This window comes from Typopeltis vanoorti, chromosome 9 (genome assembly GCF_054136105.1).
Source record: "Typopeltis vanoorti isolate ZY-2024b chromosome 9, IOZ_Tvanoo_1.0, whole genome shotgun sequence".
In the NCBI taxonomy this organism is placed as follows: domain Eukaryota; kingdom Metazoa; phylum Arthropoda; class Arachnida; order Uropygi; family Thelyphonidae; genus Typopeltis; species Typopeltis vanoorti.
In genome coordinates, this window is record NC_143557.1 from 110,005,793 (window position 1) to 110,029,988 (window position 24,196).

Here is a 24,196-nt window from a genome sequence, read left to right on the forward strand (position 1 = left end):
CGGCTCGTGCATAGGCACTGCGGAACTGCAGCACCCCCAATTTTTCTCGATATATAAATATATTTATATTTGCTTGTAATATTTAATTTTATCATCAACAATCCTATACAATTATCTTATTTTGTATAAAAAATAATAAAAATCCATCTTGTAGACTTAGGAGGGCGAAGGACGATAGCAGTACTGTGTTTATTGCTATGTGGCACTGTCTGTTACACAGTTCCACTGTTGTTTATATGCAGTTTGTGCCAGTAGTAGTAGCGTGTTCGTAGTGCTTATTGTGTTTACTCCATCTCTTTAAATATTTAGACATTACAATTAAAGACAACATTTGTTATAGTTTTTATTTTAGAACATTATTGGGTTTATGATAATGGATTTTATTTTTAAGTAATTTTGAATTATACCAAACTGTATAATTTTATCGATAATAAACAATATTGTTTCATGTTTAATTTTTACCATAATTTTGATATTTTATCCAAACACGTATACACTGTACTTACAGTGTATGTATGTATATTTTGAAAGTTGCAGCACCCCCACGATTTCAAGCCACGAGTCGCCACTGCTAATGACATGAAAAATCCTTCAACTTCTTCTTTAGAGGAACCCCTTATGGGACCATAGACACAAATTAGTTTAATGTCTATTTCCCTGTTTTGAAACTGCCTCCCAATCTTCATATTTGGTGTTGAATGCTGTCGCTCCTTCATTTCCTTGATCATTCTTGCTTGAATATAACATCCTATACTTAATTAGTAAGAGTGCTTATATGAAGTTAATTAATATGTTCAAATGAAATCTGACAAGACATGTTAGATGTAACACCACAGCTAATAACCAAGCAACAGCACCAACCTGTTTCTACATTTATTCATGTGTTGGCTAATAAAATGATCATATGTATCTCAGTACACAGCATAACAAAAATTAAGCAGGAACAACAAAATTGACATACTGCAATATTAATAATCACATCTACTGAATTGGAAATGGCTATTTTATTTTTCTTTAAAATTTTTTCTATAATTAATAAAATCACTTATGTGTAGAGTAAATTTATATGAAATAACAAATGAGGATTGTTTGAAAAGTTTGGTAAAAAAATAAGTTAAACACATTTTTTTGGGGGAAAAATCACCTTTATTTCTCAACATAGTCTCCATCAAGGTCTACACATTTGGTCCAGCGAGTTTCGAATTTTTTCCTCCCATCTAAAAAGTTGGATTTGTCAAATTGTGCAAAATAATCATTGACAGCCTTGATAACATCCTTGTTCAAAGAAAAAAAATTTTCTTTGAACAAGGATGTGGAACCAATTTGAACCTCAATTCGTGCAATTTTGCCACTGCGATGGCTGACGTGTGGGATGATGTATTGTCTTGATGAAAGAGCACTTTTTTGTGCATCAATCATGGTCGTTTTTTCTTCAGTTCTTTTCAATGGTCCAACAATGCCGCATAATAGACTCCTGTTATTGTCTTACCCGTCTATCATGATAATTCCTTGGGAATCCCAAAAAAACAGTGGCCATCACCTCCCCAGTTGACAAAATGGTCTTCGCTTTTTTCGGTGCTCTTTCACTGGGCATTGTCCACTGTTGACTGCTGCTTGGACTCAAGCATGTAGTGGTGGTTCTAAGTTTTGTCTACAGTCACAGATCAATACAAAAAAATCCTGTGAATTGCAATTAAAGATCGCCAAACACTGCAATGAAATGCATTTTCTGTTTTCATGTGTTTTTGATTGACAGTCAACAATCACGGCACGCACACATTTTCACGTGCAATTTTTCACGCAGGATATTATACATCCATTCAGTTGAGATGCCTACAATCTCACACACTTTCACTCGGAAGTCTTCCATAATGATACCATGGATTTTGTCAATCATTCTCAGTCAGGTGTCTGGAGTGCACATTTATCAAAAATTAAAGTCTTTAATGCTGGTGCAGTCTCCGTGAGCTGCATCCAGCTCGGCTTTGATCTGCATGGTGGACAATTCTTCAAATAAAAGTGTTTTATCACTGCACGAAACTCGTTTTTCTCCATTTCTATGAAAAATGCGAACATAGTCATTTTAAATGTTTGCCAAATGAGAACTATGCGTCGCATGTGGCTAAAATTTTGCCAGGGGTCATGAAAAAGGTGATACGTACTGACACTGGTATGAATGAACAAACTGTGTCGCCGTCTTTTGGAAATTTATCAAATGTTTCAAACAACCATCGTATATTTTAACGTATCCAGAACAGGAAGTCACTGAACATCAAAAATGTAAAAGACATAACAGGAACACAATAACTAATATGTTTAAAATTGCATGAATCACACTATGGTTATATTTCTGCTAACAGATCCAGAATAAGTGTATATAGGCATATATGCAACTAATTCACTATTCAAAATGTATTATCAATAAATAAATCCATTATTGTCTTTTTTTTTTTACTCCTTTTGGAAATTGGAATGCAGCCCATTTCCACTTCTCATTAAACGTGAAGTTGTGTGCATTCCCATGGTGTGCAAGATAAGAAGTGATGTTCCTAATCTAAAATTTAGACTGTGTATTCTATGATCAAGAGGAAAAATTTTAAATTTTATGTATTTGTCATAAAGAATTTGAGATGCTTTACAATAACCTACTATAAAACCTTTTTTCAATATGATTACTTGCCTCAGTGTAATAATTTCTCCTTCTTCTCCAATAATAAACCAGCTACAGGAAGTGTCATTATGGTAATAAAGAGGATATCCAGGACTTGTAATAGTTCCACGAGGCCCATATTTTCTTTCTTTCTGGCACTCAGCTAAAATTGAAAAGTGAATGCTTTATCAAAATTTCCTAAGAAATCTGACAGAAATGGTTGGACTGACATGATATCTAGAATAATGTGAATAAAAAGGCTAGTACAAGAAAAATAGTTTAGCAATTTAATATATTGCCTAAAACAAAATTTCTATTCATAAGCACCATTTCTCCTGAATACTATTATTAACAATTTTATTTGCAGCAGGCACTTTGTTGTACCATCATTTTATCCTGTACATTCCCTTTGAGAGTATACATATCAATCTGATAATGCAAATACATTGTAGGTGACAGTTGAAAGTAATATTCGTAAGGCTGCAAAAAATGAAGTTCTTGGAAAAATGACAGAAAACTCATTTGGAAAATCTTGATATTTGTAAAATTCACTTATGTTTCTTTCACAAGCATCTTCAGTACATAAATGGGGCAGCAATTAACAGACAATTCTAAAAACCACCACCTCAGTAGCTAACGTGAGATTTAAAATTTAAAAAAAAAAATAAAAATAAATTTTTTTTTTTTTTAAATCGATATTTTTCTAACTTAAACAACAACAAAAAAAAATAATTGCTTAAGTTACGATAAGCTTCTCAGCCTTTTGACTAAGATCCAAGTGTAGCACGTGTGTTTGTGTGTGCACAAGCATGAAGTGGATTGCAACGTAAAATTTATTTCTTATTGTAGGTTACCATCAGAAAAGTTTAAAAAACACTGCCATGCACAATTCATCCTGTCCCAAGAGTGGCACTTGTACATTCATCAGAACTGACATTCATTGTCAAAGAATACAAAACTTCAAAATTCCTCCACTTACCATTTAATTTATTCTTACTCAAATCTCCTTTTTGCATCTCCTGGCTATCTCTGTCATTACTCTCCTAACTGATAACCACTCTGACCACTTTGACTATCTCTGAAGCACAATTTTGTGCAATCAAAATACCCAAATAGCAAGGTTTTCTTCCTTAAGAACTTCTCGAACTGGCTTTCCTTTCTCTAATTTTAGTGATCAAGCAGGTAAGGATGACAAGATAATTACCATTTGCAATGAACCCAACATAGTTCATTTATCTACCAGAATACCAGATGACCCTCATCATCCTGACAATACACTAGATCTCTTCTTATTAAGCTCTCCTGCCAGATTAGCTATAAATGTCAGTTTTCTTGATAGCTCAAGACTACAACCTCAAAGTTCCCTTCACTGGAATATCCTTCAAACTATTCTCTGTGCTGTCTTCTAGCATTACAAGGGTTCCAAATATGATTGCTTCCTGATTTCTATTCCTCTTGCTCCACTCCCTTCCTTACAATGGTCAAACTACTATTTCTGTTCTACAGATAAATCGGCCCAGAGAGAAAAACAGAAATAATTCTTACTGGAATGAGGGCTTTCATTCTATCCAAAAATTTTGGATAGAATGAAGATAAAAAAATATTGGACAGCTATCCAAGATTTTTTTCTCTAACAATTGTGTCAGGGCAATAAAAAAAAATGCAGCATAATAATTCCAAGGTCATACTCAGCTCACAACAACAAATCCAAATCTGAAACTGCCAAATGCTGCAAACCTGCCTCCTATCCAAATGGTAGATAAGCTATTTGGTCCCTCACCAAGGCCAAATGGTACAACTTTTGTCTATATTTCTGCCACTCTCATACAAACTATTGTAACATCACCCAAAGACAAAGCTTAATTACTGGAAGTATTCTTCCCCTCCAACTCTTAAACAAATGACCAATAGAAAAGACATGACCACCCCTCCCACTTTATCAAGAACTGTCACACCTAGCTTTCATTAGAAGAATCCTGAATAATTTCGGCAACACAACAAGTCATCTGGTTATGAATATCTCTGAAGCATCATTGTGTTATTAGTTTTATAACAAACTTTTGTATGCAGGTTTAATAGAGGAGGAGGAAGGAAAAAGAAGACATAGCCCAGAGCAAGAGAGAGAGAGAGAGAGAGAGAGAATGTAGAAATCCTCCCCCAATTTTGGAATTTAAAAATAATGATATAGCATTGTCCAGATCTATAAACTACTGTATAATGTCAAGAAGAGAATTATTATTATTATTTGACACCTCCAGGGAGTCCAAAGACTCACTGAGGAAAATTTTTGGTCTACTATGTAAATTCTGTAAATCAAATGGGGACACCACACAAATTCATAATTTACATTGTGTCGCTATTTGTCCCCATATACAAAAAAACTATTTTTATAAAATCGCTGATTTGTTTGAAATAAAATTTAATTTTTTTTAAAAAAAAAAAACTAATTTTAATCTACTCTATAATATAAAATAAGCCTTTTTTTGTAACGTTTTTGTGCCACGTTTTTTGTCAAGTTATTTGAAACTCAGGGGCTACCCTGAGTGTCGAGTCTTCAAAATTCGAGTCATCAGAATTCAAGAACTGGCCTACCAGTCTGCAACTCGGGGGGTTGGGCGCCATAGGCGCCAAGGGGGAGGAACCCTCCCCTTTTGAGTTTTCAAAATCGAGTCATCAGAATTCAAGAAGAACCGGCCTACCAGTCCGGAACTCGGAAGGGTTGGGCGCCGTAGGCATCAGGGGCAGAGCCCCCTAGTTTAGTATAATTTTTAAGCATATAATAAGCTAAATTTTGAAATGGTTACTTCACACTTGAATTTGTTTTGCATAACTGAAAACACAATTTTAAAAATGTTAAATTACTTAACATTTTACTATATATGGTATGGCACACAAAAAAACCATACTGAACTTCGACATCCCCACTTCAATACACGAGGTATGAGATATGCCATTCAACTGTATGCACATTAATAGAAGAGCATGTGTATAGTCTATACCATTACATTTAGCTGTAGAAATGGGATTAATGTTGGAAGAAAAGATGTTTATAGTTGAGCATTATTTTCATTTATACAGAGTTGGTAAAGCAAATGGTCCATGCCTACGACATGTTTGTGGAAGTTTGTTTGCCATCTATATAAGCATGCCCCAAGAAATGGTGTCATCATTGCCTTAATCGAAAGGTTCTGAAAATTACACTATATGTCCAGCAGATGTCCTAACCCTTGTTTTCTTTAAGATGACAGAGAACCTTCACATGCACTATGAAACCGGTCTTGAAAGACAAGGTGCCTATTTTGAGCACATCTAACGTCGTTAATGCTTTATTTGTCCAAGATTCTGCGTATAGTTGAGGATGTACATATCATGTGTAAACATATATCATTATAGTATTCAGTACAGTTTTTTTATAAGCTATACTTATTACTGTAACAATATATATATATATATATATATATATATATATATATATATATATATATATATATATATATATATATATATATATATATATATATATATATATATATATATATATGTGTGTGTGTGTGTGTGAAATAATGGTTATAAGCAGAATAACTTTAAAAAATCTGAGCTATTATGAAACATGACTGCTGTTTAAATGATAAAAACAAACCACAATATCAGTTAATGGCAATTTTTCAAGAAATAAGTTGTTTTTTTTTAAGTCCTGATCTTTGCTTTTGTAACCAAAGTCAAGTCTTTTGGTGACAGTAACAATGTGAAAGTTTCAAACAGCATAAACAAATCATTCCTACCTTTATCTTCCAGATTATATTCAAATGATAAAACCCGTGTTCCTGAGAGAAACCGTAATTCAAGAACTATGAAAATAGAAAGAAAAAATGATTAAAACAGAGAAGTTCATTTGCCAATTTTCATTTTAAACTATAAGCAATGTTAACAAATACTGTATACAACATACTTAAAATACAATATTTAATAACAATTCTCCAATTTTTAGTAATAACTTAGAATATGAAAAGCAGAAAGATTTTAATGAAGGGAAAAAATTTTTACAAATTATATGGAAAAGAAAGTCATCTGAGTTGTGCAAAAAAATTTGAAAAGAGTTCAAATTTTGTTTACCAACATTTGAAATCTGGTTCCAGAAAACATTTGCTCAACACCACAAAATACATTAAAATACCCACCAACAAATTAATATTTAAGACACTACACAACAGGGCTAAACTTATCTGTTCAAATGACAATACCCCACTTTCGCAGCTAATGGCTACCCCCCCAAAAAAAAAAATCCAAAAAAAAAAAATATTGAAACCAATAAACCACAACCCCCCCTCCCCCCTTCACAACAAGGATTACTCTAAATCCATCACCATTCCCTATATCCAAGGCACCTTGGAAAAAATTACAAAAATCCTAAAAAAAACATGACTTAACCTTTTGTTACAGACCTTATAAAAAATTGGCATCCCTTATACGCTCCACTAAAGACCAACCTCCCCCCCCCCCAGACCTACCTGGTGTATACCAAGTCCCTTGCAGCTGTAAGCTGTCATACTTTGGCCAAACAGGCAGGACAGCTAATAGCAGAATTTCAGAACACAAGGACTACATCCAGTTTCACCAATACAGCCACTCTGATCTTGCAGACCATGCGTTGGATACCCGCCATAGAATACGGTGGAAGAAAGCCACAATAATGCACTGTAGTAAATTCAAACAGAAAGACTATTCATAGAATCAGCCTCAGCCCTAAGAAACAATCCAAAACTCAACAAATTTGGGAAACCTACATCAGAAGACCTTCAGCCTAATCGGTCAAGAATACCAACATTGCCCACTAGAGGGCACACCATCAGGACTTTTAGGAGAAAAAATAGCTTCCTGCTTCATTCCTCATTTACTGTGTGTTGTGCTTGCATGCACGTTGTCTTGTTTTCAAGTTCCTGTGATAATGGCAACGTGACGGTGTCGAAATATTGGAAGTGTATTAAAATTTATTTTAATGCTTATTCTATTGTACGTTGTAATTTCCTTAAGCTATTTAGTAAGAATTTATAACCAACGTCTAAGCCTTTCCATGAGAATTTAGTAAGGAAGTAAAAATTAATATTTAGCTGCATAAAAGAAATAGTAATAAATGCACTATAATTTATGATTTTTTTAGCATGGTTTATCAAAGGTTTGAATAAATCTCACAAACACAAACAATAAATGATCCCTAAATGATACTGAATGTGAATGCTGCAGAAAATTTCACCAACCCATATCTAAACCATGGTTATCCAAAAAGTGTGCCATTGCTGTCCAAGAAAAGCAAAACAGAAAAGCCTTTCACAAGTGGCTTGAGACCAAAATGCCAGCTTCATTAAAAGCCTATATAACACTTGTAAAACCACCATTAAAATGTCAAAGTCTAAATTCAACAAGGATAAATGTAGAAAACTGACTGCTTGTGCCACTGGCAGTTGCACCTTCTGGTCCCTTGCCAAGCCATTGGGCACAACTTTTGACCATCTGTGCTACCTCCCCTATATCACCCTAATGGTAGCATTATAACATCGCCTAAAGACAGTCATTTTGGCTTTATTCATGCCTTCCAACTCTTGCATAGATGGCAAATTACCTCCTTTGCTTAGAACATTGTATCTCATGCCTCTTGTGGCCTTCTACAAAAAAGACATCAGAAGAATCTTGAATAACTTGGATACCATGAAGTTAGCCAGTCCTGATGGAATTCCACCCTATTGTATTCCTGAACTAACACCCACTTCCTAAAAAAGAGAGAGAGAAATGTTTACCATCAAGCCACTGATCTACTGCTCTCACACGAATCTTATCTAAAGTAATGGAGAAAGTTATCAACAGTCAACTTCAACACTCTGAGAACTGCTATCTAATTAGTGATCACCTGGCTTACTTCATGCACCTTTGGACCCATTCTATGCTTTGAAGAAATCTGTGCCATTGCTACTGATATCTCCAAGGCTTTTGATGCAGTCTGACATAAGGGCTTCTCAACAAGTTGCCATCATTGGGACTTCATCATCATTATGTAAATGGATTGCAAGTTTTTGCTCACAGATGGACCCCTACATTTAATAGGTGGATGGTATTCACAGTGTTTCCTCTCAACATCAGTGCTCTGTCATTTCACTTACCCTCTACCTGATTTGTATAAATGACCCACTATCACTGACAGCAAACACTATTCATAGTTTTGCTGATGACAACACACTTACTTCACTCATCCTACTTATATAAAAAAACCTTGCTTCAAGATCTCTGTAATAAGTGCCCTGAATACTAATCTCCACATGGGGTGAAAGCAACCTAGTCAACTTCAATGCTTCCAAAATGCAGGTTTACTGTCAAAAAGACCTCAAATCTCCATTTACTTTTGATAATGCTCAGTACAACAAAGTAAAAAAAAGGTTGAACACCACTGGCCTATAGTCTCAGCAATTTCATGCACTTTGACTCACCAGTCATCCATTTGATATGGGCTCTTCTGCCTTTCATGTGTGGGAAAAATAACCTCCAACCTGAATATAATTTACAATATTTATATTATAATTTAACAATTACAGAGTTCACCAGATTTTGTTCTTGAAGAAAATTTTGCATATGAGATACAATGTGGCCAATTGAAAAACATGATAGGTCATAATAGGTTTCGAACAATGAGTTCTACCATTCTACATTTAAGAAACTACTCTTTCAATGAGGTACATAAGAAAAGCCAAGTTAGAATACCGCCCCCCCCCCCAAATTTAAAAGTATCTTATGACATCTGGGTACTTTTGAATGAGGAGAATATAGGCCGAGTACCAAAAGGATATAGGCTGAACACAAAAGCAAACATATGCATGGGTGAATTTCAACATATCCACATAGGCTTGGCCACAGTAGTGATTTAGCTCATAAATTGAACGTTCATAGAACATTCCTAAATAACAAGTGAGATCATGCACGTTCAATGCATTTTTTGTACGTGCTATGTTCTTTTGTCTAATATAATTTGAATCAGTTGATTATAGTTTGTAACAGTTTTTTACTTTTTAGTGCCTTACATCAGTTATGTAGCCTGAAGATGCCAACAGCCTTAGTTGGTGAAACTAGTTGGTAAAGCATAGTTGTTTATTATATGTACTTGATCAATATAGTCCCATTAGAAGTCTTTTTATAACTGTTATGGTCAAGAAAATTAAAATTTTTTAACAAAGAAAAATATAAATGACCGCGAATTTAGACATCTCCCATATTTATTAAATTTTTTTTTAACAAAATCAAGAAATGCTTCGCTATGATTTAAAAGAATTTATTCGTGAAATAGAATTAGTTGAGGAAGAAATAAATTCAAGATTTAAAGATTTTAATAAAACTGACATGATTGTATCTTTTATCAATAATCCATTTCAAGAAAACTTGAACATCACAGAAATTTCAAAAAAAATTAGTGGGCTGTTTGATATAAACCAAGCTGAAGTAGAACTTGAAATAATAAACATTCAGAATAGTTTACATTTAAAATCAATAATGAAGTCATCTGGAAGTATGCACATGAAAAATTCCCAATATTAATTGATATTGCGTGAAAAATTCTGTTGTGTCTCGGATCGACATACTTGTCAGAATCCGCTTGTTCAAATATAACCGTCATAAAAAAATCAATTAAGAAACCAAATTACAAATGATCATTTTCCAAATGATTGTCTGTGATTGGCCACTTCTTCATATCAACTTGACTATGAAAATATTGCGAGGTCCAAACTATGCCAAATTTCACATTAACTTTTTTTTTTTTTAAATCAACCAGCATTTCCTGTATCTTATGAGTTTGTAATCAATCTGTTGTTTTTTCTAACTTTGGTTTTCCAAAATAGAGAAATAAATATTTTATTCCAATATATTTGTTTTTTTTGTTGTATTAAAATAATTAAAAGTGATAAATAAATTTTTAAATACACAAAGTTTTTAGTTGTGTATTTTTTTTAGTTGTTTATTTGTATGTAATCAGATATCAGGTGGGGGAACATGATCTATATAATAGAGTAGATCAGCGAATAACTTTTTATAGAAAAGTAGCTTGCGTAGTAAAAAAAAGGTTGAACACCACTGGCCTATAGTCTCAGCAATTTCATGCACTTTGACTCACCAGTCATCCAATACCAAATCATGCACCGATCAATGATTTCTGGTGTTGTTACACTTTTTGGACGTCCTTCATGTGGATCATCTTCAAGGCTGGTATGGCCACATTTAAACTCGGCAGCTCATTTCTTAATTGTCGAAAACATAGGAGAAGAGTGCTCAAACTTTTATGAACTTTGAATGAATTTCTTCTGATGTTAAATCTTCTCTTACAAAGAATTTTATAACCACACGATACTCAATTTTATCCATTTCAAGGGATTCAGACAGTTGTATAAAAAACTACTTGATAGAATGTCTTGCAATTTCACATAGATGCTTATGACAGATATACCAACTTAGAAAAAAAAAAAAAATCTTACTGATAATGTTGCCATCTACGGTCAAGGCCAAGAACTTTTCAGGCCACCCTCGTCTAATGGGTTATCAACTAGAGTTGATAACCCATTGTATTATAATAAGGTTTTATTAGTTTAAGAGATTAAACTAATCTCTTGGTTAAAATCTTTAAAACCAATAGGTTTAAAAAGGTAAATTTAATATGTTATAATTCTATCTGTAAAAGTTCATCTGAAGAATGAGCACTACATACTAAAGTACTTCATGCTCATTCCAACCTTTTGACCAGGATGGTGGCAAACCTTCCAAAAAATTGGAAATGTATGCTTCCATCTAGTTGACAAAGAATTAGAAGTTTGAAAAAAGCTAATTGGTTATTTACTTCTTCTAAGGTGAAGTTCCTGTTCCATTTAATTTACTCAGAGGAAGAGCCATTCAAAATAATAAATCCATCTTTTTATCTAATGGTTTTAAGGATTCCTTCATCATAAAAGGCTTTTAAAAATTATGATATCTCTATTCTGTCTTTTCCAATACAGAAGAAATAATTATCCCTTATTCCTATCCCTTATGTGCATGGCATTACTTAACGCATAAACTAAAGTTTTAAAAACACTGAATATTTATGCTGCCTTCTGCCCTATCAGAAAAATTTCCACCTTTCTCACTTCTAAGAATCTTCCACCAATAAGTTTTTCAGGAGTCTAGCAGATTCCTTGCTCTTGTGGGTCATCTTATTCTGGACAAACTGGAATATCTGCTTTTATTTGTCTAGAAAAACACAAGTCTTATGTTAAATACCATGAGACATTTTAGACTCACTCAGCATGCTCTTGACACTAAACATAGTTTTCTTGTCCTGTTCCAGTAAACTATGTTTAGTGTCAAGAGCATGCTCAGCGAGTCAAAACTGTTTAGTCTCATGATTCATCTCCTTCATAAAATTTATTTCTTCATAAAACATCTATCTAAAGAAAGATTTGAAACTGTACTTCAATGTCCTAACAAACAGATTTGATGGTCTATGTCTATCTCCCTTTACAGGAGATAGGAAAGATTAGCATGTTTAAAAATTACTAGCTTTATTATGTGCATATTTTATTTTTAAGTTAGGAAAATATTGACCTTATTAAGTTATCTTACATTAGCCACTTTGGTGGTGCTTTTTTGAATTGTCTTATTGTTTAACTGTCATTCTATGATCCTGTGCTGAGGATGCCTATCACATTTAGGCTAATATTTAACATTAAATTAAAGATCTCAAGAAATTATATTCATGGTTTCATCCTTTATCCAAGTGTAAACAAACGTGGAGTCACTTCACGACTGGGCTACTTGTACACAGAGGCTAATGACTTCACATCAATTGGCTTGGTATACTATAATGAAATGCAGATATCCTATGGACAAGTATAATGCTATGCATTATGGGAAGGGTCACTACTCAGAGGGTTTGACCTTCATTGAGGCCTCATCAATGGGAGCCACACCCAGAAGTGATACCAAGGTTGAAGTGATGTAGAAGTCATATTTTCATATACAAGTAGCCTAAAGGTGTCACACCTTATCATTAAAATACTCTGGATTAGAGATAGATGTCGAAAGTTTTTTTAGTGATAAGGTGTGATGTGTAAAAAGTTCAATGTTGTAATATGTAAGATAATGCACTTCAGGATGAAAAGAATTACACACTTCTATCATATTCATGGTAGTAGTTTACAAGACAATGAGGTCAGGGATCTGGGGGTGATGGTGGATGGAGATTTGAAATTCATAGGACATATTGCAAGAGTTGGCAAAATAGATCAGAGGATTACTTGGCCACTAAAGAACAGATTGACAAGCAAAGAAAGTAAGGTTACTATCCTTCTTTATAAAGATATGATTTGGCCACATGTTGACTGTGCACAGATTTGGTCACCTGAGTTTCTTGGGGTTGGGTCGTGGTGGAAAATATTAAGAGAGAAGTGACCAAGCTGGTGACAAGTCTGTAGAATGTTCCCTATGAAGAAAGATTGAGTGTGTGTGGGTTGCAGAGTTTAGAGGGGATATGATAGAAACTTAGTTACTAAAGGGATACTATAAGATTGATATAGAAGAAATTTTTCAATACATGGTGGTATAAAGGGAAAACAAGAGGTCACACATGGAAATTGTTTAGGAATGTGGTTAAGAGTGTGTGGACTAGGTTGTTTTCATGAAGAGTGGTGAAGAAGCACAATGGATTGCCAGAGGTTGTGAGCACCCCCGCAGTGAATAGATTTAAGGAGATGTATGATAGGTATCGTGTTAATGGCAATGGTTCATATCCTACAATAAGTCTTTTGACCATTTAGTGCCCATAAAAATCTTCTGGAACAAACCCATTGACCAAGGGGTTTATTCCAGACTCAATTCCATCATTTTAAGGGTCTTCCTCTGCACTGAGTACTTTTGGTTGATAATTTAGAATTTATTTAGGTATTCTGATTCTATTCATTCTCAGTACGTGTTCTTTCCATTTTTCTCTATAGCAAATAACTGTTTCATTTAGGGAGTTTGTGATTTCAAGTTTATTTCTGATTTCGATACTTTCATTTTATCCATTATTATGACTCCTTCAGTTCGACAGCAAAAATTTCATTCATTTCGGATGATTCAATTCTTCTTTCATCTGCTTTTTTTATTGCCCATAAAGTAAGGTAGGTCTAGCTACTGTATTATAGATTCTAATTCTTGTGTGTTTTTGTACATGGTTGGGTTTGAGAATTTTATTTATAATGCTTGCTACTTTTAAAAAGTTTGATATCTTCGGTTCTATATCAGCTTCATTTTCATATGACATTGTCCATCCTAAATATTTGAATGCATTTACTTGCTCTATTATGCCATATATTTTATATTATTTAATGAGAGTGTCCTGTAGGACAACATGGTGGATGGAATTTCTCACAGTTATGGAGAAGAAGGAAAGGACAAGGTGGGCATCCATGGAAGCTGACAATAAATAAATCAAGAAAGGTGTAGCAGCACATGATGGAAATGGCTTGCCTTTAGAGGTAGTGATGATGAATGCAGGAAGTATAAATCAATTCAAGAAATGTATGACAGCTGGTGTGGGTGATATGTGGCCTCCTTGACAAGTCCCTGACTTCCTGGAGGTCTCTGGTAATAATAATAATAGTGCTGATGCAGGAAAAAAAAACATTCCTCAAAAAATCTCCAAAAATTTTAAAGCTAAAACCTTACAGAAATTCTTGTACATTCACCTCACCTGAAAGTATGAAGTAGTCTAAATGACGTACACCATCACCTGAAGACATCAAAAATCCATTTTTTTAAATCAAAACCCAAATTACTGCCACAACAACCAGATCACACAACTGCTTTTGTGTGATCTGATATTCCAGGCCAGAAGATGACTATATCTCTCCTTTTTGATCTACTGTGGCTTAAGACTTCCTTGCCTCGTAATGTATAACTCATCAGTTATCTTTATAACTTTCCCAAATCTGAAAATTACTTTGACCTCCTTGAAGCTTGTTTACCTGCAGTCAACCTATCCTAAGAGTGAAGTCATCTTCCTGAGTGAGTTGACAACCTGCAACTTCAAATGATGTCCTTTGTTTCAATTATACTGATCATGCTTGAAGAGAAGGTGAGGTATTTGCTGTAAGTAATGACCTACAGCAAATTATTCATCTCCCAACCAGAATTTCTGACAATTCTCTGAACTCACCCAACACTGTAGAAGTAGGAATACAAATATCAATAACATGGTCCATTCCACGACCAAGATGGAATTTTAGGAAAGCAAACTGGCAAGTTTTTTCACAAGAACTGGATAAAATAGTAAAATGGATACCACCTGTGAGTGAAAATTATAACAGATTCATTGGAGCAGTCATATCAACAGCAAAGACGTATATTCCAAGGGGTTTCCGAAAGGAATACATACCTGGCTGGAATAAAGACTGTGAAGAGCTATACCAAGTCTATTTAGAATCTGGGGACTGCAATATAGCTGATGAATTACTCCAGAAACTTGATAATAAGTGTAGAGAAAAATGGATAAAACTACAGAGGACTTAGACTTTAAAAAATTAAATAGAAAAGCATGCAGCCTATTAAAGAAGTTAAGTGAAAGTAACCCAATCACCTGCAAAGATCCTTTAGTGACTCCAGATCAAATCGCCTGTCGAATAACCTCTCTGATTAGAGCCCCTCGAGATCATCAACACACATGGAAGATTAAATGATCACTAGGAAACTTAGAACAAAGTGAAGCTGATACTACCTAATTTTCAAGAAAATTTACCACAGATGAAATAACTGAGGCCTTAAAGGAGGTTAAAACCAGCAAAGCATCAGGCTTTGATGGTATTCATCCTGAATTCTTGGTTAACTGTGACAAAAACAATAGAGAACAAAAATAATAGCCATATTAAAACCCAACAAGCCTCAAGATCAATCAGAGAGCTATCATCCAATTGCACTCTTCATTTGCTGTTATAAGCTCTTTGAAACACTCCTCCTTAACAGAATTGGGCCAAAAATATCTGGAGTTATCCCTGTTGAGCAAGGAGGCTTAGGACTCAACATAGTTGTACGGACCAAATACTAAGCCTTACTACCCATCTCGAGGCAGACTTTCAGAGATGTTTGAAAACTTCTGTGGTATTTGTTGATCTTACTGCTGCACATGACATGGTATGGAAAGAGGGGTTGCTATACAAGCTGATACAAGTCGTATGATGTCGTGTTACAAATACAACTTATTTGTAACATGCTTTCTGACAGGTTCTTTTATGCGGTACTGGGAAACAAAATGAGCAAACTGAGAAAGTTGAACAATGGGCTCCTGCAGGGCTCAGTATCAGCACCAATCTTATTCAACTTATACACATCTGATCTACCAACAACTAGGTCAAGAAAATTTGCTTGAGCTGATGATATAGTCCTTGCCACTCAACATAAGAAGATCGAAGTAACTGAAGATATTTGAGAATATCTCACAAATGACATTAGAACCATTGGGGAGTACGTTCATAAATGGAGACTAACACCAAACCTCAATAAGACCAAGGTTAGCTCTTTTCACCTAAACACCAAATTTGCAAATAGGAAATTTCAAGTCAGCTCTAACAACACAACACTGCAGCACCAAGATTTCCCTAAATCAAAAGGCATCTGGAGAACCTCTTTAAAGATCAGAGCCTGTAATAACATCATACAAAAACTGTATGGTTCTACATGGGATTCTTCTGCTACTACACAGCAATGCTCCATGTTGGGCCTAGTCTATTCTGCAGCAGAATATTGTTCACCAGTATGGCTAAACAGTCCTCATATCAAGAAAATCGACACACAAATAAATGCAGTAATGAGGACAATAACAGGCTGTGTCAAATCCGCTCCCCCTCTACTGGTTTCCAACTTTGAGCAACATTGCACCACCAAACTTACGCAGACAAGATGCTCTCATAAAAGGAGTACAAAAAAATAAATAGCAATCCCCTGTTACCAATACATGAAGACTTTCCACATTTAAGTAAATGACCTTAAATCCCAATGGCTTCCATTAATACTGGCTGAAGAACTAGTAAATAGTGATTTCAACATTAATTCAAAATGGCTAGAAACTTGGAAAGAAAAATCGCCACCAGACTTAAAGCAAGTATATCCTTCCCAACCAAAATTCGAAAGGAATTGAGCTACCACATCATCTATGGAAAAGCTTAAATAGGATACGCATAGGACATGATATCTACACAGATAACTTACACAAGTGGGGAAGATCACCTACACCCCCAATGTGACTGTGGGGTCATAAATCAAACCATCCAGCACATTGTGAGGACTGCAGCATAACAGCCTACCCTGATAACCTGAGACTTTTTTTGAAGCAGATCCTTCAGCTCTTGAATGGCTAGCTGAACTAGATTTAAAATTTTAGTGACTTTTTTAATCTGCTATTTCTTTATTATGTCATACAATAAATAAATAAATAACTGGAACCCTTTAAAACTAGTTCTTCCCAGCCTGCTCCTCTTTATAGTTCAGATCACAATCTCATCCAAGTTTCATATCAAACAGTTTGCCACCTTCAGCCATTCACAATGTTATATCACTGGGCACTCAAACAATGCCAAGAGGGAAGATCTCAGACTTTTACTACTTCTCATGATCAGACTACTGGTTTTGTTCTCCAGATTTAGATATATGTTATGGTCTTATTACAGAAATTATCCACAGTTGTAAAATACTTTTCTGCTTAATGAATGAAGTAAATTATACTACAGAAGAAATATTTTTATTTGAATCTTTACCCAACCATAAGCAAGCAATGTTTGCACATGATATATCTTCAGGACTAGGCTACTTGTATAATCAAGGCTGTTGACTTCGAATCAACTGCCCCAATATCCCATAATATAAAACATTTATTTTTTCGCCAGTGATAGTGCTATACATGATGGGAATGGTCCTGGTTGGTTAAGATATTACCTATACAATCTGTTTAATTACATTGGGTAAAGGATTAAATAAAGAATTTAATTTCTTCAGTAATTTTCATTTGTAATCAAATGAAAAATTTTTTTTACAACTATCACTGATCCAAAGTATTTTAATAATATAATAACAATGAGAGGAGTTATGAAATATAAAGCTCAGGATGAGTATTATACAGAAAGCTAAGCTAATTTGTATCGTTATGCTGCACATAAAAGAAAGAAAGAATGAATGAATGCAGAAGAATAACTTCTGAATGAAGACAGTACCTTAATATCAGAAGCAGATGAAGAAGTTAAAATAATGAGCATTCACTTCACCACGATCTCTTAACCTAATGTACGTAACAGAGTGCACAGTACTACCACTGCATCAGATGAAGAAAGAGGTGGATGAAGAGAAGATTCTAAAGATATTTCATAACCTGGATGAGAATTCGTCAATTGGGTCAGATGGGATGTCAGCACTTGTGCTAAAGGAATGTTCACCCAAACTGGCTGGGCCCTTGATGTGTTGGTATAATTTGAGGTTTAGCTCAGAAAAGATACTACAAGAATGAAAAGAATGTATGATAACCCCACGGTATAAACAGTGATATGTCTAAATATCAACTTATCAGAATCTAATCTCTCGAGAGTAACTGGAAAGATTTTAGAGAAGTTGATAAGAACTAATACACAGAAACAGGTGGACAATCAAAATATACTTTGCAAGGAAGAGCATAAGTTCATTCAAGGAAGGTCATATCAGCAATTTCTTTCTTTTTTTTTTTTTATCCCCCACACAAAAGGTACAAGAACCTATAGCACATCAGTGCTGAATGTGAGGTGCAATGAGGGTTGAGAAAGAAGAAACCTACTCACATTCTTCTTGAAGAGTTCTAGGCTAAACTGCTGGGAAAGCACATCATGGGGAATGCCATTCCAGAGGACCGAGGCAGATAGCATAAATGAATAAGAGAAGTGGGTTCAATGAGTTTGCCTTTGTACTGTAGTGCATGCTTGCATTTGCACATTTGTAAGGGATGTTAGACAGCTTGCTGCTCTTGTTTTAACAGGCCTAACAGCAAATGGAGGAATGATATTTACCAATTCACTGACAGAGCTAAAACATTGCATGTGTGTGAGACAGAGGTTGAAGTGAGCCTGTGAGAGAAGGTTCACCTGGAGGAATGATATTTACCAATTCACTGACAGAGCTGAAACATTGCATGTGTGTGAGACAGAGGTTGAAGTGAGCCTGTGAGAGAAGGTTCAACTGTGAGCCAAAGTGCTCTCCTTTGGAAGTTCTGGGCACACCATTCCAAATGCATGAACAGTATTCTAAGGATGGGCAGATTTGGGATTTGCATAGTTAGTAGGGAGAGGGAGATATAAAATAGCTTCTTGAGTGGAAAAGAATACCTAGATTTTAAAAAGAAGCTGAGGAAACTATTGATGTGATGTGTTGTGCCAAGAAAGGTTGGAGGTATATGTCAGTCCAAGGAGAGATAGTTCATCCTGTCTGATGATGTGTATATTTAAGGATGAGAGAAGGTGAGTTGAGATCCGTATTGTAAGAGAAAAGGCAGGACTGCATTTTGGCAACAATAAAGGTGACTAGGTTATCCTTGCCCCACCAAAAGATGGTATGGAGATCAGTGTTTAAGGAACTGGTTGCAGATAATCTTGATATAAGTGATATAAGAGGTGTCTGGGAACTACATGATTTGTCAAACGAGTAGGATGAATGGAGAGTGCTATTGTTGGCAAAGCTATGGGTGGGATTTGTAGTGATTGAGAGTATGTCATTAATGTATAAAAGAAAGAGGGTAGATAAGGGAACAGAGCTCTGAGGTAAAGCTAGACCATGCCTTGGCCATCACTTCACACAGGATCAATTGGAAGAAAACAAAAGTGCTACACAGAAATTATTATAAGTCAGAGAGAGAGATTGTTTTTGGAATCAACAGAAGCTTTAAAACATACTCCAAACCTCCACAAGTATGGCTGTATAAATTTATCAAAAATTTGGGAAACAGTCATTTTAAGATGTAATTAATATTAATTTTCTCTCTTTTTACCAACATAGATGGCACCTAATTAGGACTTTAGTTCTTTGTGTTACAATTTTTTTAAACTAGGTCTCACTGTTATATGAAATTGTTTTGCATACTGTGACACTGTTTTTGTTTCAGTGAAAATTCTGGATATAATACCAGCGAAATATAATAATTAATAAATATTATTTCCTTATCATTCTGTGATGTCATCAATACTGTTCAAAATTCGCACCCAATATTCAAACCCTGGTTTTCCAAAAAGTGTGCAAGAGCAGTCAAAAAAATGTATCTGAAATGGCTTGACTCCAAAACCCCACTTTCATTCACAGCCTACACTGAATCTCACAACACTTGCAAAACTACCATTAGTAAATCTAACCTGAAAGAGCTAAATGTAGAAAGCATCATAAAAGATTTTTCCAACTGAAGGCAACAGCAAGCATTCAGCCACTGTTCCAGGTAAAGGAAGGGATGATTTGACTTTGTCATCTATCTAGTATTTGAAGGTGAAGAATAATACCAGGAGATGGGCTCTATCATTAGGTGATGAAGAGGTAGAAGCACAGGCTTTGAACCTGTGCCAATTGCAATCATGCTTTCTTGTCACTTGAAAAAGCTGTTTGACATAACTTCTGTTCATATGTGCTCCTACCTCTTCATCACCTAGTGCAATATTACCTAATGATAGAACCCGCATCCTGGCATTATTCTTCACCTCAAACTACTAGACAAATGACAAAGTCTATTAATCCCTTCCTTCACCTGGAACAGTGTGCTGGATGCTTGCTGTTGCCCTCAGTGGAAAATCTTTTATGATGGTTCTTCATGTGCTATGCACATATCCATGTTCTTCATGGATTTGAACCTTGGTGCTCACTGTTAGAGAGCTTGATGATAGTAATAAATTTTAGTATATAAAATAAATAAATAGATAAGTCAATCAACTTTTATTTCCTTGTATGGCATAAGCAAGGCGTTTTAGCCCTATTTAACTTTTGGAGAGTAAGTGGGCAGTTCATTATCCTCTCGTAGCCAATCAGAGATAGCTGGCCCAAGACTATTACTCATTATAAGCAGCAACCGATGAAGAAACTAGCAAACAAATAATTATAATAATAATAAATTATGCTTGAATTACAGAAAGAGGGAATCATCATTACAAATGAAACAAATGTTGTAATCTCTATATATAATTAACTACTTTCAAAAACTCTACCTTCAACTACAAAAATCAACAATAACATACATAAAAAAAAGAAAAGAAATACGAATATACAAAAAATTAAGCTTACCCATAAGAAGGAACAAGAGGGATTTTCTAACAAGCAATAGTATGAAATTCATGACAAGTGGAATAAAGTATTGGACATATTAGAACTTCTTACGTTAAAAACATTATGCAATTCATGTTCATACAGAAATAGGCCTCCCTATAATCTATGAATATTTCTTTAAACATATGCGGGGAAGTGCAATTTCAATAACACGATAATAATAATAATACATATCGATTAAACAGCATTTTATAATGACCAAATTTACAGTTATGCCTAAGTATCGATCTAGGCAAATCTAAACCAACGAAAGCACTTGGGGAAGTTAATTACGGATTACAATTTATTCGTTAGATGATAACTAAAATATGTTAACGAGCATATGCATTTAATGAATCAGTCAGCTCATTCTTATAAACACTTGCGTAGGCCTTTTACGAAAGCCCGATGTTTCCTTGAGTCTCCAAAAGAGGCGTTTACATCGTGAGGCAACTTCCGTCGAGCATATCTTACGATGCTTGCTCATATTCATCAGGGTTATGTCCTTATTCTGATATCCGGTAGGTGGTAATTTAAAGCCTTAGGATTCTGATAGTGGTCGGTAAATCTTCTGATAAACAGGTGTTATTTCAGTGGACTTAGGTGTTCAAAATCCTGAGAGTAGAAATCTTACGACTACATCTTACAAACGAAGTATTTAAATTATTATTTATTATTATTATTATTACATAACACATCCAGGGAGTCCAAAGGCTCATCGGGGGATTGCGGAATTTCATCTGAATTTGTGAATATATAAAACAAAATAAATAAATAGTTTTATTATTATTATTATTATTATTGCTGAAAGTATAACTGTTTATCATGTCAGTTTCAGAAGAGCCTTTAGATAATGCGTGACTTTTTTTTTTTGACCATGAGTTTGTGCATTAAAATACAATTCTTGTAAATAAATTTTTTCACTGCCTAAAAAAAAAAAAATAATAATAATAATAAAATATTATTATTACAGACATCAACACGGCTCTCTCCAAAGCACAACAAGACCGAAATGAAATCACTACATACTTCCACCAAAACTCAATTGTTATCAACGGCACCAAGGCAGAGATATTAATAATACATAATCCGAGAATCACGCGCCCCGCACCACTATCGTTACACTGTCACACATACCACTACATTAACAACAAAAAATACCTGCCAATGTCCCGAAATCAAACCCGCAATACTTGAAAAATACTTTAGCCTTTACATAGATTGCCACCTTAAATGGACAAAACATATAGAATACCTACTTACTGAACTCCACATCAAAACCCTTCCAAATAAAGGCATGATTCCATCTAACATAAAAAAAAAACAACTTCTATATCACGGTAACTATGGATCTCTACTTAGGTACTGTATAACAGTCTATGCAAACACAACAAACAGCCAACTAACAAAATTAGAAATATTACATAGGAAAATCGTGTCGTCAGTGATTTGGAGACCTTGTACACAACAACTAATATCCGAACCACTTATGGTGATACAAAGAATCCTCAGCATTTACAATCTGAAACACTACATAATGTTACTAAGAAATTACTTCAACATCACCTATCGTAACAAAACAGACACATACCGCATAACACGACCCACAATAACTCTTTACATCCCTAGATTCTTCAACAACTCACACAGTTCTTTTGTGAGTTGTTGAAGATATCCACACTACTCAACAAGCTACCAAGAAATTTAAAACACGACTACACAACTAGACAACTACAGAATATTAAAACACGAACTCTGGAAACTATACCAAAACAGTTAATATAGCATTAACACTTATATACACATGACAAATCAACAGCATCCAACGCCAACATTCATCTATAAATAGTACCAAACAACACAAACAGTGAAGATTAATCCTACTCCCTTCTTAAAAACTACTAACCCTAGCTTCTAAGTAAGGGGGTTTAGCCTGCCTCATTCAATTAATCCTCATAGTCATAGACTGCAAATTATTGTAATGTATATGTCAATACCGTGTATAATAATAAATGCTGACACTGATATGAAAAAAAATTATGTGTATTTATATTTAAAAAAAAATCAACTAACGCCTTTTTATTCCCGTGTATGGGAGTAGAGTATTTATATTCAAAGAAAAAATATTTTAAAAAAAAGGTACTTTACAGTGCATACAGAATTTTGTGCAGAGCAGAAAATGTAAAAACAAAAAAAACGAAAAGAAACGGCTCATGCCTTTTTTTTACGGTATAAGGAGTAGGCGAGGCGGTTTTAGCCCTATCTAACTTTCGGAGACTGAGTGGGCAGTTCAATCTTCACTGGTAGCTAATCAGAGATAGCTGGCCCAAGGCTATCACTAATTAATCGATACACAATGAATCTGTACACAGTGAAGAAAGCAGCTAGCAAGTGTCGCCATCTCGTGGTCCCTAATTCTAACACAATATCTTTAATTGTCTGAAAATAGATCGGGTTCGACGGCCGATTTTCTTGAGTTTACGAGAAGAAAAACCCGCTTGCTTACCCCTTTTCGGAGATCGACACGAGCAAATGGGTTTTTTCACTTCAAAGTGTTTGGTAGTGCGGTCAAACACTGTAGAGTGCAAACGCCACTTCTGCTGAGCAACACAGGCGCAGCAAAAAATGTAATATGTCTTAATTGTACACATGTAAATACTGTATGATGATAATAGATTTTTTTATTTATTTTATTTGATAATAGAAAAAAAATTATTAAATGAAATTATTATATCGAGAAATTATATCTATTGCTATTGTATATATAGAGTGTAAAAATGAAAAAAAAAACCTGCAATAATCATCACTGTTAATATTAAAATAATGCACGTTTTTGCATCTTCTGAACTTGGTCGCTCGAAGTCAGACTTAAGTTCAAGTCTAGTCGCCGACTGGCGGAACTTTTTCTATGCCTTTCTTGGGCCGATTCCCGAGTTAGTCTATCTCTGGCACGGGCAAGCGGATTTTTCGTCCCGTAAACTCAAACAAATCGACCGTAGTACCCACATTATTTCAGACAGTAACATATCTTGTTACTAAGAGATGGCAGGACTTGTCTGCCAGCCTCTTCATCGGTGGCTAATGTAATTAATGATAGGCATGGGCCAGCTATCTCTGATTGGCTACAGTGGAGACTGAACTGTCCACTCAATCTCCAAAAGCTAGATAGGGTATAAAGATCTCGCCTACTCCCTATAAGGGAATAAAAGGAATTAG

General features: G+C 34.8%; 1 protein-coding gene across 1 annotated transcript in view; it reads right to left on the reverse strand.

Annotated features, from left to right (window-relative positions):
• The window catches only part of LOC150103418 (uncharacterized), a 150,849-nt gene extending 129,499 nt beyond the window's left edge, over nt 1-21,350 (reverse strand). The window contains exons 1-3 of the mRNA XM_090398475.1: nt 20,960-21,350; nt 6,433-6,498; nt 2,681-2,813 (exon numbers count right to left, since the gene is read on the reverse strand). Coding sequence (XP_090254601.1) covers nt 2,681-2,813; nt 6,433-6,498; nt 20,960-21,011 — 251 coding nt within the window. The 5' untranslated portion in view covers nt 21,012-21,350. The remainder of the gene's footprint in view (nt 1-2,680; nt 2,814-6,432; nt 6,499-20,959) is intronic.
• Nucleotides 21,351-24,196: the final 2,846 nt, after the last annotated feature.